Below are 14,265 nucleotides of genomic sequence, written 5' to 3'. Positions count from 1 at the left end.
GATTGTATAAATTTTTGTGTTTTAAGGTTTATTTGTTATGTATACGCGTGCCTGCATATATGCCTCCATGCCAGAAGAGGGCACAAGATCTCATAATAGATGGTTATGAGTTACCATGTGGTTGCTGGGATTTGAACTCAGGACCTCTAGAAGAGCAGCCAGTGCTCCTAACCACTGAGCAGTCTCTCCAGCCCCCAGACTGTATAAATCTTAAAAGTGTGAAAGAAATTGGGAAGGAAGAATGAGGGGACTGTGTAGACTTCTATTCATATTTTATTCCTTGACCTGGGGAAGGCTATACACATATTGTCTGATAATTAGTGATAATTACTGTATTTCTATGGAAATATTTTCTAGGACAGTAAAATCTTTTTTAAAAGTTATACTAATAATAAGATGATTAGAAATGACCCTAAAGTACATGTGAGACTACCATAAAGAAAATTCCAAAATTACATTGAGATATATGAAGGAAGCCCTACATAATTAAGAGAATTATACAGTAGTAATAATTAACTTGTCATTTGTTATTAAATTAATCTCTGGATTCAAAAGAGAACCTGCTGTACTGGTCATCAAACCTCTACAGAAGTGTGGGAAGCAAGCATGTTGGTAAGACTTTAGGGATGTAGTGTCTGACATTTTCAGGATGTAAGTGTCTGTTCACTTACAGCAAACATCCTGATCTTCTGACTCTTCCAATCCTTCCACCTTCTCTTCTGACCCCTGAGCCTTAGGTGCAGGAGGTGAGTTACATATGCAGGTGGATCAACTGAGCTACACAACTCCGCATTTTGATCAGTTGTGGTTTTTCTTTGATGGTCTTTTGTGAAGAGAAGTTTTCTTTATGCAGAGTGAAAACTAAAACTATACTTACCTATGCATATAATAAAGACAATAAAAATAGACATATTAGCATGGAAGGAAAGCTTGTGGGGCTGGAGAGATGACTCAGTGGTTACGAGCACTGACTGTTCTTCCAGAGGTCATGAGTTCAATTCCCAACAGACATATGGTGGCTCAGAAACATCTATAATGGGATCTGATGCCTTCTTCTGGTGTGTCTGAAGACAGCTACAGCGTACTTATGTAAAATGAATAAATAAATCTTTAAAAAGATCCACACATCCACCCATCTACCCACCAAAGAGCGTTTGGTGAGAGGGAAAGGAAGGAAAATGTAATTATATTGTAATCTCAAAAAATAATTTTTTTCTAAAATTGAGAAAGTATAGCAGTGAAAAGCATGTGACCCAGAAACAAGTTTATGAGTGTGGGAACTTAAGGAGGTGGTGCACCAATCCTTGAAGCTTTAGGAGGAGCATCAATAGTGCTTAGAAAGTGATAACAGATGTAAGAAAAATCAGGTCAATCCTGTCTGCACACTGAAAAAAAAAGTATGATAGCCGTATGCAGTAAGAAGAGAAACATTTTCGAGTTTACACACCCTGTGACTATGGGATAATTCAGAATTCCATCCTTGCATTGAAACAGGTTTCATGTGTTCTCGGCTGACTTCCTTCTGATCCTCCTGTCTCTAACTCCAGCACTGCCAGCAGGCATCGCAGGCGAGTGCCACCACTCCCAGTGGCACTGCCGAAGCCGAAGAATGCATTTGTCCATGTCACTAGGCAAGCACTCCAGCAACTGAGCTCCATCTCAGCAAATCACACGAAATACACATCCAAGGGGATAAAGATGAAGTTACCAACATGAAAAACTTGGCACAGAAAAGATGTAAACTATTAAAAGACAAGACATAGATTTAGAAAAAGATGTTTTCAGCTTGTAAAATCAATGGGAAATGTTACTGGAGTGCTCAGTGTGCTTTTTAGTATAAAAGTACACAGAAATAGGCATTTGTTGATGAGTTGATGGACTAAGACAAGAATGTTGTGTATATTAAACTCACATTAATATGGCTAAATCGCAGTCAAGTTTAATGGAAGGCACACTCTTAAAGTCATATAATGTCACATATTTTATATAATAGATATTTGAGATAAAATTATAAATTATTAGTATAGATTATTAGTAGTAGTAATTTTAAATATTAATGCAGTGTGCTAAAGAGATTAAGAGAAACTAAATTCAGTACAAAGGCTGCTACTAAGGGGGAACCATGTCTGTATTGTTTTATTTTCAAGCCAAGTTGTCAATACCTTGTTAGAGTCCTAATATGTCTAAAAATACAAAAAAATGTTAGAAAATTAGTAGAAAAAATTGGGATTAAAGTAATAGTAATAAGTACAAAAACGAGATGGATGAGTAAATAAAGCCAAGGTTGATTCTTTGTTGTGTTCCACTGTTCACTGATTTCTTTGAGACACAGGCACTTAGAGATTAAGAGAACATGACCAGGGAGGGAAAAGAGCATAAAGTATTAGGTTTAAAGTTACAGCTGCATGGGGATAAGAGATTGCTGTGTGTCCAATCTACATGTGGAAGTACTTAAGTCCAAAGAGCTTCAAGGAATTGTTTAAATCTATATTTTTACTTTGAAAGATGTAATTTGATTCATATTTTTGTGGTTGCATCAAGACTAGTAGTAAATTGTAAAGTGCTCATTTAAGGTTTGTTGTCCAGAAAGATGTGGCAGGCTTTCTGGTTCATATTAGAGTTTTCCAGAACAGCCTAAGACATCCTTTTCTCCTCATGTATAAATGGCTTGGGGTTGGCTGTGTGTTTGGGAGGGGTGGCTGGGTAGGATGGCTGTTTGCCTTTTGTTTATTATCTTTTCTCTGTGATCAATGGTTCTCTTATCCAGAGGCCCAAGTTCAAATGCCTGTAACTTGGGATAATGTCTCTGATGAAAACCAAGAAGAGGTCATCAGTAGAAGAGTTATAATCAAGATGGCAGGACCTGAGGAGACGTCATCCCTGGAGAAGGACCTTGCAGGTAGCTAAAGCAGTTTAGGCTCTGATAGCTTCTGTTCTCCTTAAAAAAGCTTGGAGGTCACAAGCAGCAGTGTGCACTTCAGTCTTTCTCTGTCCCTATTGCCTGTCCTGCTATGAGGGTTGCTAGCGACTCTTTTTTGTTGACTTTGGTGTGGATAATGTTGAGATTTTAAAAACTCTTCAAGATATTTCTGGAGAACTTTTGAATATAATATACAAAGTAATATTATTGTCAGAAATTGGCTTAATGAGCCTTTTCCCTTTCTAGGAATTTATTTCAGTATCACAAGATCCTCCACTGTTGTGGTAAATCTCCAACTTCAATAAACCCATTCAAGGAAAACACAACTCGGTTGTATATTTATAAACTGCATGCCTATATTGGGCAGATCTGCCTCTACACCACTTCCTTCCTCAACTATGAAATTCCTACTTGGAGTTTCTCTAGGCCATGAGCTTCCACTCCATCTACCTTCCAACAACGTTCCCTCTGTCCTCCCTCCTCTTCCTGTCTTGCCTGGAAAGCCCGCCTCCTCATTTTCGTCCAGTGATTGGCTATTTGTCATCTTTCTTACCCAATCAGATAATTAAGAGAAATTTCTCTGTACTCTCCAAATGAAATGTATGTAAATCTTGAAACGTTGGTGGGTTTTTGTTTGGTTACCATAATCCTGACAATTATATTTGTAGGATTGTCTAGAATTGTTTTTTTTTTGTATATATTTTTGTCTTTTCCTTATTTATAGAAATGAGTCCTCCATCTGATACACTGTTAAATTTTCCTTTAACTTGGTGTTTCAGTTTATGTCAGTCATTGCCATATGACTCATTCTGAATGCAGACGAACTTCCCCCATTTCCTCCTTTTTTCCTTTGCATACAGATTAAAAGTCATTATTTTGAAGCTCTTGCCATGTTTAGACTGTGCCTTTAAGATCCTGTTTTATCAGAACTTTAACAGTTAAATTCTAAGGAATATTTGTAAAATAAATAGTATATTAAGCTGTGCTCTTCGCTTTAACTAGTTAAAGTAGTCTCTGGCATATAGATTACATAATTGTTTTCATTTATTTATTTACTTACTTTACATCCCAATGTCAGCCCCACCAACCAAAGAGTGAGCATGAGCTGGACCTAGGACCTGCACATCTGCAGCAGATGTGCAGCTTGGTCATGTGGGTCCTCCAACAACTAAAGTGGCAACTGTCTGTCCCTATTGCCTGCCTGTGGATTCCATTCCCCTAGCTGGGCCCCTTGTCTAGCCTCAGTGGGAGAAGATATGCCTAGTCCTGGTCCTACAGTGACTTGTGTGTGAAGGGAGGTTTGGGGCGGTGACACATGGTGGGGACTCTTCTCAGAGAAGGGAAGCGGGACGATGTGGAATGATATATGTCAGGATGATGTTTTCTAGTTCTGTCCTTTGTCTGGAAAAGCCACGATGTCTGTTCTTACTAGCTGAGTAGTATTTTATTGTGTAAATGAACCATATTTTCTTTATTCAGTTGAGGATCATCAATTTCTGTCTATTACAAATAAGGCTGCTGTGAACATGGTGGAGCAAGTGTCCTTGTTGGGATGGTGGAGCATCTTTTGGGTATATGCCCAGGAGTGGTATAGCTGGGTCTTGAGGCAGAACTATACCCAGCTTTCTGAGAAACTGCCAAATTGATTTCTAGAGTGGTTGTACAAGTTTGCACTTCAGCAATATAGGAGTGCCCCCCCATCCCTCGTTCTCCATCCTTGACCGCGTGTTCTGTCACTTGAGTTCTTGATCTTGGCCATTCTGATGGTGTAAGGTAGAATTTCATAGTTGACATGATTTGCATTTCCCTCATGACTAAGGACATTGAAAGTTTTTTAAAGTGTTTCTCAGTCATTAGATGTTCCTCTGTTGAGAATTCGCTGTTTAGCTCTGTACCCCATGTTTAAATCGGGTTATTTGGGTTGTTGGTGTCTTAACTGTTGTAATTTGTGGGGTTCTTTCTATATTCTGGATATTAGCCCTCTGTCAGATGTAGGGTTGGTAAAGATCTTTTTCCAGTCTGTAGGTTGTTGTTTTATCCTATTGTGGGGCCCTTTGCCTAAAAGAAGCTTTTCAGTTTCATGAGGCCCAGTTTATGAATTGTTAATCTTAGTGCCTGAGCCATTGGTGTTCTGTGCAAGAAGTTGTCTCCTGTCCCAATGAGTTCAAGGATATTTCCATTTTATTTTCTATTAGATTTAGTATCCGGTTTTACATTAAGGTCTTTGATCCACTTGGACTTGAGTTTTAGGTGATAAATATGGATCTATTTGCATGCTTCTGCGTACAGACATCCAGTTAGACTAGCATCATTTCTTAAAAATGCTCTTCTTTTCCCATTGTATGAAGTCAGGGATAGTGATACCTCCAGAATTTGGTTTATTATACAGGAGTCTCTCTTGTTTGATTGTTGTTTTAAGCTATTCTGGGTTTGTTTGTTTTGTTGTTTTTTTCTACGTGCATCTGAGAATTGCTTTTTCAAAGTCTAAAGAATTGTGTTGGAATTTTGACGGGTATTGCATTGAATCTGTAGATTGCTTTTGGTAAGATGACCATTTTCACTATTTTAAACCTACTGATCCAGGAGCATTGGAGATCTTTCCATCTTCTGATATCTTCAATTTCTTCAGAGACCTGAAGTTCTTGTCATACAGATCTTTCACTTGCTTGGTTAGTGTCACACCAAGGTTTTTTATATTATTTGTGGGTATGGTAAAGGGTTTTTTCTCCCTAACTTCTTTCTTAGACCATTTATTATTTATATAAAGGAGGCTGCTGATTTCTGTGAGTTAATTTTATATCCAGTCACTTTGCTGAAGGTGTTTATCAGCTGTAGGAGTTCTCTGGTAGAATTCTTGGTCGTTTATGTATACTATCATATCATCTGCAAATAGTGATGCTTTGATGTCTTCCTTTCCAATTTGTATCCCCTTGATTTCTTTTTGTTGTCTTATTGCTCTAGTTAGAAATTCAAGTACTATATTGAAGAGAGAGAGTACACATCCTTGTCTTGCCCCTGATTTTAGTAGAATTGCTTTAAGATTTTCTTCATTTAATTTGATGTTGGCTATTGGCTTACTATATATTGCCTTTATTATGTTTAGGTGTGTGCCTTGTCACTGATCTCAGCAAGACTTTTAACAAGAGGGGATATTGGATTTTTCAAAGGCTTTTTCAGCATCTCATGACATGACCATGTGGTTTTTTTTTTTTTTTTTTTTTCTCCTTCAGTTTGTTTATATGGCAGATTATGTTGTTGGATATTTGTATATTGAACTACCCCTTTATCTGTGGGATGAAGCCTGTGTGATTGTGGTAAATGATAGCTTTGTGTTCTTGGATTCAGGTTGTGAGTATTTTATTTTGAGTATTTTTGCATCAATGTTTGTAATGGAAATTGATCTAAAATTCTCTTTCTTTGTTGAGTCTTTGTGTGGTTTAGGCTTCAGGGTGACTGGTCTTATAGAATGAGTCTGGCAATGTTTCTATTTTGTGGAATTAGCTCTTTGAAAGTTTGGTAGAATTTTGTGCTAAAACCATCTAGCCCTGGGCTTTTCATTTTTGTCTGGAAGACTTTTTAATGACCCCCTTATATTTCCTTAAGAGTTACTGGACTATTTAAATTGTTTACCTGATTTTGATTTAACTTTAGTTAAGTGGTATCTATCAAGAAAATCATCCATTTCATTTAGATTTCCAATTTTGTGGAGAACAGGCTTTTGAAGTAAGAGCTAATGACTCTGGGTTTTCTGTTGTTACACCCCCCTTTTTATTTTTGACTTTGTTGATTTTGGACATTGTCTCTCTGCCTTTTAGTCTGGCTAAGACTTTGTCTATCTTGTTGATTTTTTTTTTTTTCAAAGAACCAGCTCCTAGTTTCATTGATCTTTGTGTTCTCTTTGTTTCTAATTTATTGATTTCCAGCCCTGAGTTTTATTATTTCCTGCTGTCTACATTGGGTGTGTTTGCTTCTTTTTGTTGTAGAGCTTTCCGGTGTGTTTTTAAGTTGCTATGATGAGATCTCTCCAGTTTCTTTGTGGAGCCACCTAGAGCTATGAGCTTTTTCTTAGGACTGCTTTCATTGTGTCTGATAAGTTTGGGTATGCTGTGCTTTCATTTTCATTGTGTTCTAGAAGGTCTTTAATTTCATTATTCCTTGATCCAGTTTTCATTGAATAGTGAGTTGTTTGGTTTCCATGACTGTAGATGTTCTGTTGTTTCTGTTGTTGTTGAAATCCCGTTTTAATCCATGGTGTTCTGAGGAGGATACAAGGAGTTATTTGTTGTCTTGTATCTGTTGAGACTTGCTTTGTGACCTAGTATATGGTCAATTTTGGAGGTTTCATGAGGTGCTGCGAAGAAGGCATATTGTTTTATGTGTTTGGATGAAATGTTCTGTAGATATCTGTTCAATTTATTCGTAATCTCTGTTTTATTTATTATTTCTCAGTTTAGTTTCTGTCTCAATGACCTATCTGTTTGTGGTCAGAATGAAGTGTTGAAGTTTATTTGATTTGTGATTTAAGCTTCAATTAAATATATATATTTACGAATTGGGGCATAGAAGTTTATCTTGGGGGATTTTTCCTTTGAATATGATGTGTCCTTTTATATCTCTTGATTACTTTTGGTTGGAAGTCTATTTTATTAGATATTAGAATGGCTACTCCAGCTTGTTCTCAGGTTCATTTGCTTGGAAAAACTCTTTCTAGCTCTTTACTCTGAGGTAGTGTCTATCTTTGGCTGTGGTGTGTCTTACGTCCAGCAGAATGATGGATCCTGTTACACACCCGTCTGTTCGCCTGTGTGTTCTTACTGGAGAATTGAGTCCATTGATGTTTGAGATGTTAATGACCAATGACTGTTAGTTTCTGTTATTTTGATGATGTTGGTAAATGTGTGTGTGTGTGTATGTTTCTCTCTTTGTTGGTATGGAATTATCTATTTTTGTGGGTTTTTTTTTTTGGGGGGTGTGGTTACCATCTTTGTGTTGGAGTTTTTCTTCTAGTAGCCTCTATAGGGCTAGAATAGTGGATAGATTTTATTTAATTTTTTTTTTATGGAATATCTTTTTTTCTTTGTAGTGATTTAAAGTTTGCAGGGTATACATCTGTGATCTTTTAGAGACTAAGACATCTGCCAGGCTGTTCTGGCTTTTAAGGTCTCTGTTGAGACGTCTGGCGTAATTCTAATAGGTCTGCCTTTATTTACTACTCAGACTTTATCCCCTGCAGCTTTTAATCTTCTTTGTTTGTTCTGGACATTTAGTGTTTGGATTATTATGCAACAGGAAGAATTTTGGTTCAGTCTATTTGATGTTCTGTAAGTTTCTTATACATTTATAGGCATCTCTTTTTTGGGGTTAGGAAATTTTTCTTCTATTATTTTGTTGGAAATATTTTCTGGGCCTTTGAGTTGGAAGACTCTATTCCTATTATTCTTAGTTGTGATCTTTTCATAGTCTCTCAAATATTCTGAGGGTGTTTTATGTTAGAAACTTTTTAGCTTTAGCATTTTCTTTGGCCAGTTTCTTCTGTTGTATCTTCTATGCCTGAGATGTTCTTTTCCATCTCTTGTATTCTGTTGGTGATGCTTGTGTCTGTAGTTTTCCGTATTTAGGATTGCCTCGGATTGCTTTTGTTGTTGCTGTTGTGCTTTTGCGTTTTTGTTTGTCTGCTTGTTTGTTTTTTTATTGCTTCTATTTCCATTTTCAGGTCTTGAACAGTTTTATTTGTTTTCTTCACCTGTTTGATTGTATTTTCTTGTATTTCTTTAAGGGATTCATTCATTTCTTCTTTAAAGGCCTATATCTTTATAAGATTAGATTTAAGATCATTTTCTCGTGATTAAGGTATGTTAGGATATTCAGGGTTGCTGTTGTATGATAACTGGATTCTGGTGGTGCTATATTGATTGGTTTTGTTGATTGTGTTCTTGCGCTGTTTAGCCATTAGTTGTCCCACAGTTTGGCAGGCCTAGTAGTCCCTGATGTCAGCAGGCCTTTGGGAATGTGGCTAGAGCTGGTTGTACCTGGTGGCAGTAGGCTTCCAGGGATGCAAGCAGAGCTGATAGACCCTGATAGCTTCAGGTAGAGCTGGTGGTCCCTGTTGTTTGTAGGCCTCTGTTTGTCCTAGGCAGTAGCAGGCCTCCCGGGATGTAGGCAGAGTTGTATCCCTGGAATTGGAGTGCAGTGGGCAGGGCAGAGTTCTGGGTTTGCTCAGAGGAGCCAGAAGACAGAGAATTGGGATAGGGTTCCCACCTAGTGGTTGCTATTGCTGCATGTGTCTGAGATCCTGGTTACAGGTGTGGACCAGAAGATGGAGTTTGGGGCTTGTGTAACTTACTTGGTTGTTCCTGTGAGCAGCAAGACCTTCAGCCACATAATTTTTTAAAAATAGTCTTATACCATTGTTGTACTAAAATGGTTTACTCTTTAGAAATTCATCTTATTTACTTTGGAACTATTGTGTTTATTTTACTTCAGTAAGATTGTGTACTACAGTAAGAAATTACCTGTAGTAGTGTGTTGAATTTAGGTCACCCTAAAATATAACAGGATTTAAAGAAGAAAACATTTCTCTTCTTGTATTGTTGACATTTCTGACCTTCACTCTAGGGAGAGGAAGGCCTATTTTTCTTCAGGGGAGTTTCTCAGTTGTATTGCCAAGGAGGTTAAGACTTTATTCTGGTTAACACGCTCAGCCACTGTAGGAAGAAGCAAGTGTGTAGTAGAGGGCAGGTGGCTGTTGTGCCACAGTTAGGACAAGGACACATTTCAGAGCAGGATATACTTCTCCTTTTTACATACATCTTTTTCTGAAGGTTGTAGATTTGTATCTGGGAAATACTCCAAAATTACACCACTTTTTTTTTTTTTTTTAAACTGTTGCTAAATGAATGTTCCTGAGACTGTTTTGATTGTTAGTCTCCTCATGCATTCTAGCCTCCGTTGCCTTTGGGAGTAAAATTTAAGGTCTGGTAGCAGTCTTCCAGAATGTTAGGACCAGCTCCAAAATAACCTTGCCTACTCTAGTTTCCCCTCTTTTCCTTATTAGGCGCTGTAATCTGTAGATGTTTGGTTGCTTTCCTGATTCCTCTTTTGTGTTATACAAGCCACCTTTGCTTTCCGTGACTTCTGATTTCCATTTCAAAATGTTTTCCATCTTGAGAGCTTCAAGTCAGTTGTCTAGAGTGTTGTATGGTGCTGCTTGCTAGAATTTTTTTTTTTCCTTTGAGCACTTCTTCATCTGTCTCCCAGGATGATTCTTTTTAAAACATATATTGTATGTTTTAATTGATTTTATTTTATGTGTATGGGTGTTTCGCCTGTGTGTATGTGTGTGCACCATTTAAATACCTTGTGCCTGTGGAGGTCAGAAGAGGATGTCCGGTGCCGTTGAACTGGATTTGCAGATGTTGTAAGCCACCATAGGGCCTAGAAACTGAACTCAGGTTCTCTGCAAGAGCAGTGAGTGCTTTTAACCACTGAGCTGAGTCTCTATCCCCTTATGCTGATTCTTTTGCTCTATATGACATGTTTGTGTAAATGTGCTTTTTTATTTCCATTTCCCATTTATGTTTTCCAGTGCCACTAACAATGGCTTTCACGTATTAGATAATTAGAGGGTTTTTAGGGGGTCAGCCTATTGTGTGTATTTAATTCATTCATTTTGTTTTCTTAGGTTCCAGTGATATCACTGTACAAGACAGAAAAACTGAAAATCTACCAGACACTAAGTCCATCAAACAGAAGGAAGGATCTTTAGAGATCGGTAATGTAGTCTGTGCTAGTGTGCCCGAGTGCTGCTCTGTGCTTGTGGGTCATGCTGACAAGATAACACGTGCTTCTGTTTTCTTCTGAGTATCATTTCAGTACTGCCGGCCATGCTCAATTCATTTTGAGAGAAAAGTTATCTTATTTTGACCATGTATAGATATCTTTTTTTGGTCCACAGATAGCACCGGATTGTTTCTGGTATTGAAAGCAATCCAGTGAAGATTTAAAGTATAAAAGTCCTGATGCATATGCACAGGTGTGTGCACGTGTCTCCTGTTATGTGCAGCAGTTGGCATCTGTGAGAGAGGGTCCAGGAACCACTTCCATCAGACACTGAGGGACGATGCTAGAAGTGCAGTACTGTGTCTTAGTTCTGAATCACGGATACCTGAAGCTACTCTAGAGTACTGAGAAACAAAGACAACATCAGTATGTAACAGTAAAACGCCAGGTTAAATGAGTGTGTGTTTGTTTTGGGCCCTAATATTATGACAGAAGAGAAGAGCATACAGAACATAAGCCATTACTGTTCAGCTGTCAGATTTTCCTGTTAGAAAATAAGAATTTCCATGTAAGAAAGGAGTAAAGGAGAGTTTGCTAACACTGTATGCTGAAGGAATTTCCATTGACTGCTTACATAGAATGTATAAAATCAGTTTTTACTAAGGACATAACTACTATGAAATGGGGAAAGGATGATCTTTTCAGCTGATAGTATAGAAAAGCTGGATCACCACATGAAGAGTAAAGTTAAATAATTACATAAAACTTAGATCAAAAAGAATTAGTGATGTATATAAACACAAGACCTGAATTCCTAAAACTGGAATAGGACATTAGACAAGCTTCAGGAAACTGTATTTGGTAATCACTTCTTTGACATGACAGCAGAAGCTATCATGGACAAATGAAAGGCTATCAACAAAACTGGGAAAATACTCCCAAAGTATTTGTTGAGAGTTAAGCAGAATTTTTAAGGAGCATATGTGCCTTAAAACGAAAGGCAAACTTGACTTAAAAGTGTACAAAGAGGGCTGGAAAGACAGCTCAACAGTTAAGAGCACTGACCGCTCTTCCAGAGGTCCTGAGTTCAGTTCCCAGCAACCACATGGTGGCTCACAACCATCTGTAATGGGATCTGATGCCCTCTTCTGGTGTGTCTGAAGACAGCTACAGTGTACTCATATATAGTAAATAAATAAACCTTTTTTTAAAAAGTGTACAAGGAGTTAAACATAATTCTCCAAAGAAAATACAGACATGACTCAAGAATATGAAATGACATTCTACTAATTTAAGAGAATTGCAGTTCAAAACCACAAGGAACTAACAACTCACACTATTTAAGAAAGGCTATCAAAGAATATTGTTAGGAAAAATATGGAATTCGTGCATCACCGGCAGAAATGTGTACAACCAAATTAAGCTTATCCCTGACTAGCTTAAAAATAAATGAGCCTCAGACTATGGTTATTTTATTTGGCTTTGACAATTACTGGGGGTGTCACCCCTCATCTTTTCTAACTGCTGCCCTCGTTACCTTCCCTGCAGTGCTCCCCAAGTATCTGCTATTTTTCCTGGCCATGTGTTCATGGTATCTCTCTTCTCATGCTGCCTTCTTGTCTATTCTCTTCCTCTCTTCTCCACCCCAATCTGGTAATTCAAAGCCCACCTACCTCTAATCCCTCCTGTAAATTGTTGTAACCAATTTTATTTAACCAATAGTTTTAAATGAAGGAACAAGTTTGCACAACAAAGACTGAGAATTCACTGTAGGCCTTGCCCTTTGGGTGCAGAATTTAAGCATTACAATAACACATAGCTTCAGACCAAACTTATACAGAATTTTAAATCGTAGAGTTGTTCCAGAGAACTGTATGTTTCCTAAAAAGTAATTACCATAGGAATGTAGCAGTTCTGCTTTGGTAGCAAAATCTCAAACGTCACACATGTTTTTCATAGTTATTTATTATAACCTAGAGGTAGACGTGATCCAGCTGCCCATCAGATAATTGCATGAGGAGGAAGTGACTTCTTGGTAAGTGAAGAGTTCCTAGAGTGGTGTGAGCCTGTCGTCCTAGCACTTGGAAAGCAGAGCAGAAGGAGTACAGACTGGGGCCACTGGGATCTGCATAGTCAGTTCATGGTCATTACAGATGTGTAACTAGACGTCCCAGACAATAGTGAACAAGGAAATGGGATTTGTACTTAAAAAGAGTTGTTATTGTCAGTGTGCTATGACCTGGATACACTTTGTAAGGAGATAGACTAAACAAAGTAGCCCAACCATTAAGGTTGATCTAATGCTTTGATCTTAGTTACTGTTGATTCATGGTGTAGTTTGATCTAGGATGTATTAAGCCAATTTGCTCTATAGTATATATACGTATACCGTGTGTGTGTGTGTGTGTGTGTATTACATTATATAAATTGCTTTTCTTCTGTTTGGTGTAGTGAATAATCAGATAGGTAATTAGAACCACTATCATTTTAGTTTCTTTTCTATTGCTGTGATAAAACATGACCAAGGCAGCTTAAGGAGAGATTATTTGGGCTTATGTTCCAGATGAATAGGAGTCCATCGTCATCATGGTGGGGAAGTGTGGCCACTTGGTAGGGAAGGCAGCAGTAGCTACTAGAGCAACAAACTAAGATGTGAATGTTAAAACTGTGCAAGCGTGAAGCCTAGGGAGTAACCTGGGAATGGTGAAAGGCTCTGAAGCTTCAGAGCCTGTCCCTGGGACATACTTTCTCTAGCAAGGCCATACCTTCCAAGCCTTCCTAACAGTCCCTAAGGACCAAATATTCAAAAGACTGAGCCTCCAGGCATTCTGTTTCAAACCACCGCAGCACATCCACATAGCTGTGTGTGCTGTTTTCTATCCCTTGTTACATGTTTGTGTTTGTGCTAGAAATGGTTGTTTTCAGTTTGTTTACTGAAAGTGCATAAAGTTCAAATTGTAAACACATTTTTATCTTAAAACCTTATTAAGCTCTTTTATTCTAACTACTTGTATGGTTTTCTTAGTAAAGTCTAGAATAGAATTCAGTTAAGAACATTTAAAAGTTCAGGTGACTATACATCTAAGTATCTGATACGTAGATATAAATTGATTGAGAGGAAGCATGGCTTGAAATGTAAATCTAAGAGTAGATATTAACACTGAAGTGATACAAAAGAACATGAAGAAAGGTGTGTGTGTCTTGAAAAGGAACTTAGGGTGTAAGCATATGTAGGTAGAGTTGGCTCCGTGAGGAGACCGTTGGTCACATCAGAGCTGTTATAATTCAGTGGTGTGGCTAGATTCAGGAGTAATTTGGAGAGAGAATTGGTTTTGGGAAAGAGAACAGGAAGATACATGCTTTCTACTTTAGCAGTTTAATTGTGAAGAGGAACAGGAATGAGCCAGTACAAGGGTTTGTTTTTTGTTTTGTTTTTTTTTTTTTTTTTTTTTTTTTTTTTTGCATGCCTTGATTTTGAATGGTCCAGCAATCAGGGATGAACTTTTAATGTAGTTCAGAGAACCACATTCAGCCTGGTAAGCTATAATATATGAATATGATTGTAT

General features: G+C 37.7%; 1 protein-coding gene across 1 annotated transcript in view; it reads left to right on the top strand.

The window, feature by feature from the left end:
• ALMS1 (ALMS1 centrosome and basal body associated protein) overlaps window positions 1–14,265 on the top strand; it is a gene marked incomplete at its 5' end in the record, with an annotated part of 95,809 nt that overhangs the window by 58,078 nt on the left and 23,466 nt on the right. The window contains 2 exons of the mRNA XM_080932122.1: window positions 2,768–2,899; window positions 10,602–10,691. Of these exons, the coding sequence (XP_080788248.1) occupies window positions 2,768–2,899; window positions 10,602–10,691 (222 nt within the window). The remainder of the gene's footprint in view (window positions 1–2,767; window positions 2,900–10,601; window positions 10,692–14,265) is intronic.

This window comes from Micromys minutus (assembly GCF_963924665.1).
Source record: "Micromys minutus genome assembly, chromosome: 18".
Classification (NCBI taxonomy): Eukaryota; Metazoa; Chordata; class Mammalia; order Rodentia; family Muridae; genus Micromys; species Micromys minutus.
Note: the sequence above shows the minus strand (reverse complement) of the source record. Positions and strands in the feature narration are given on the sequence as shown.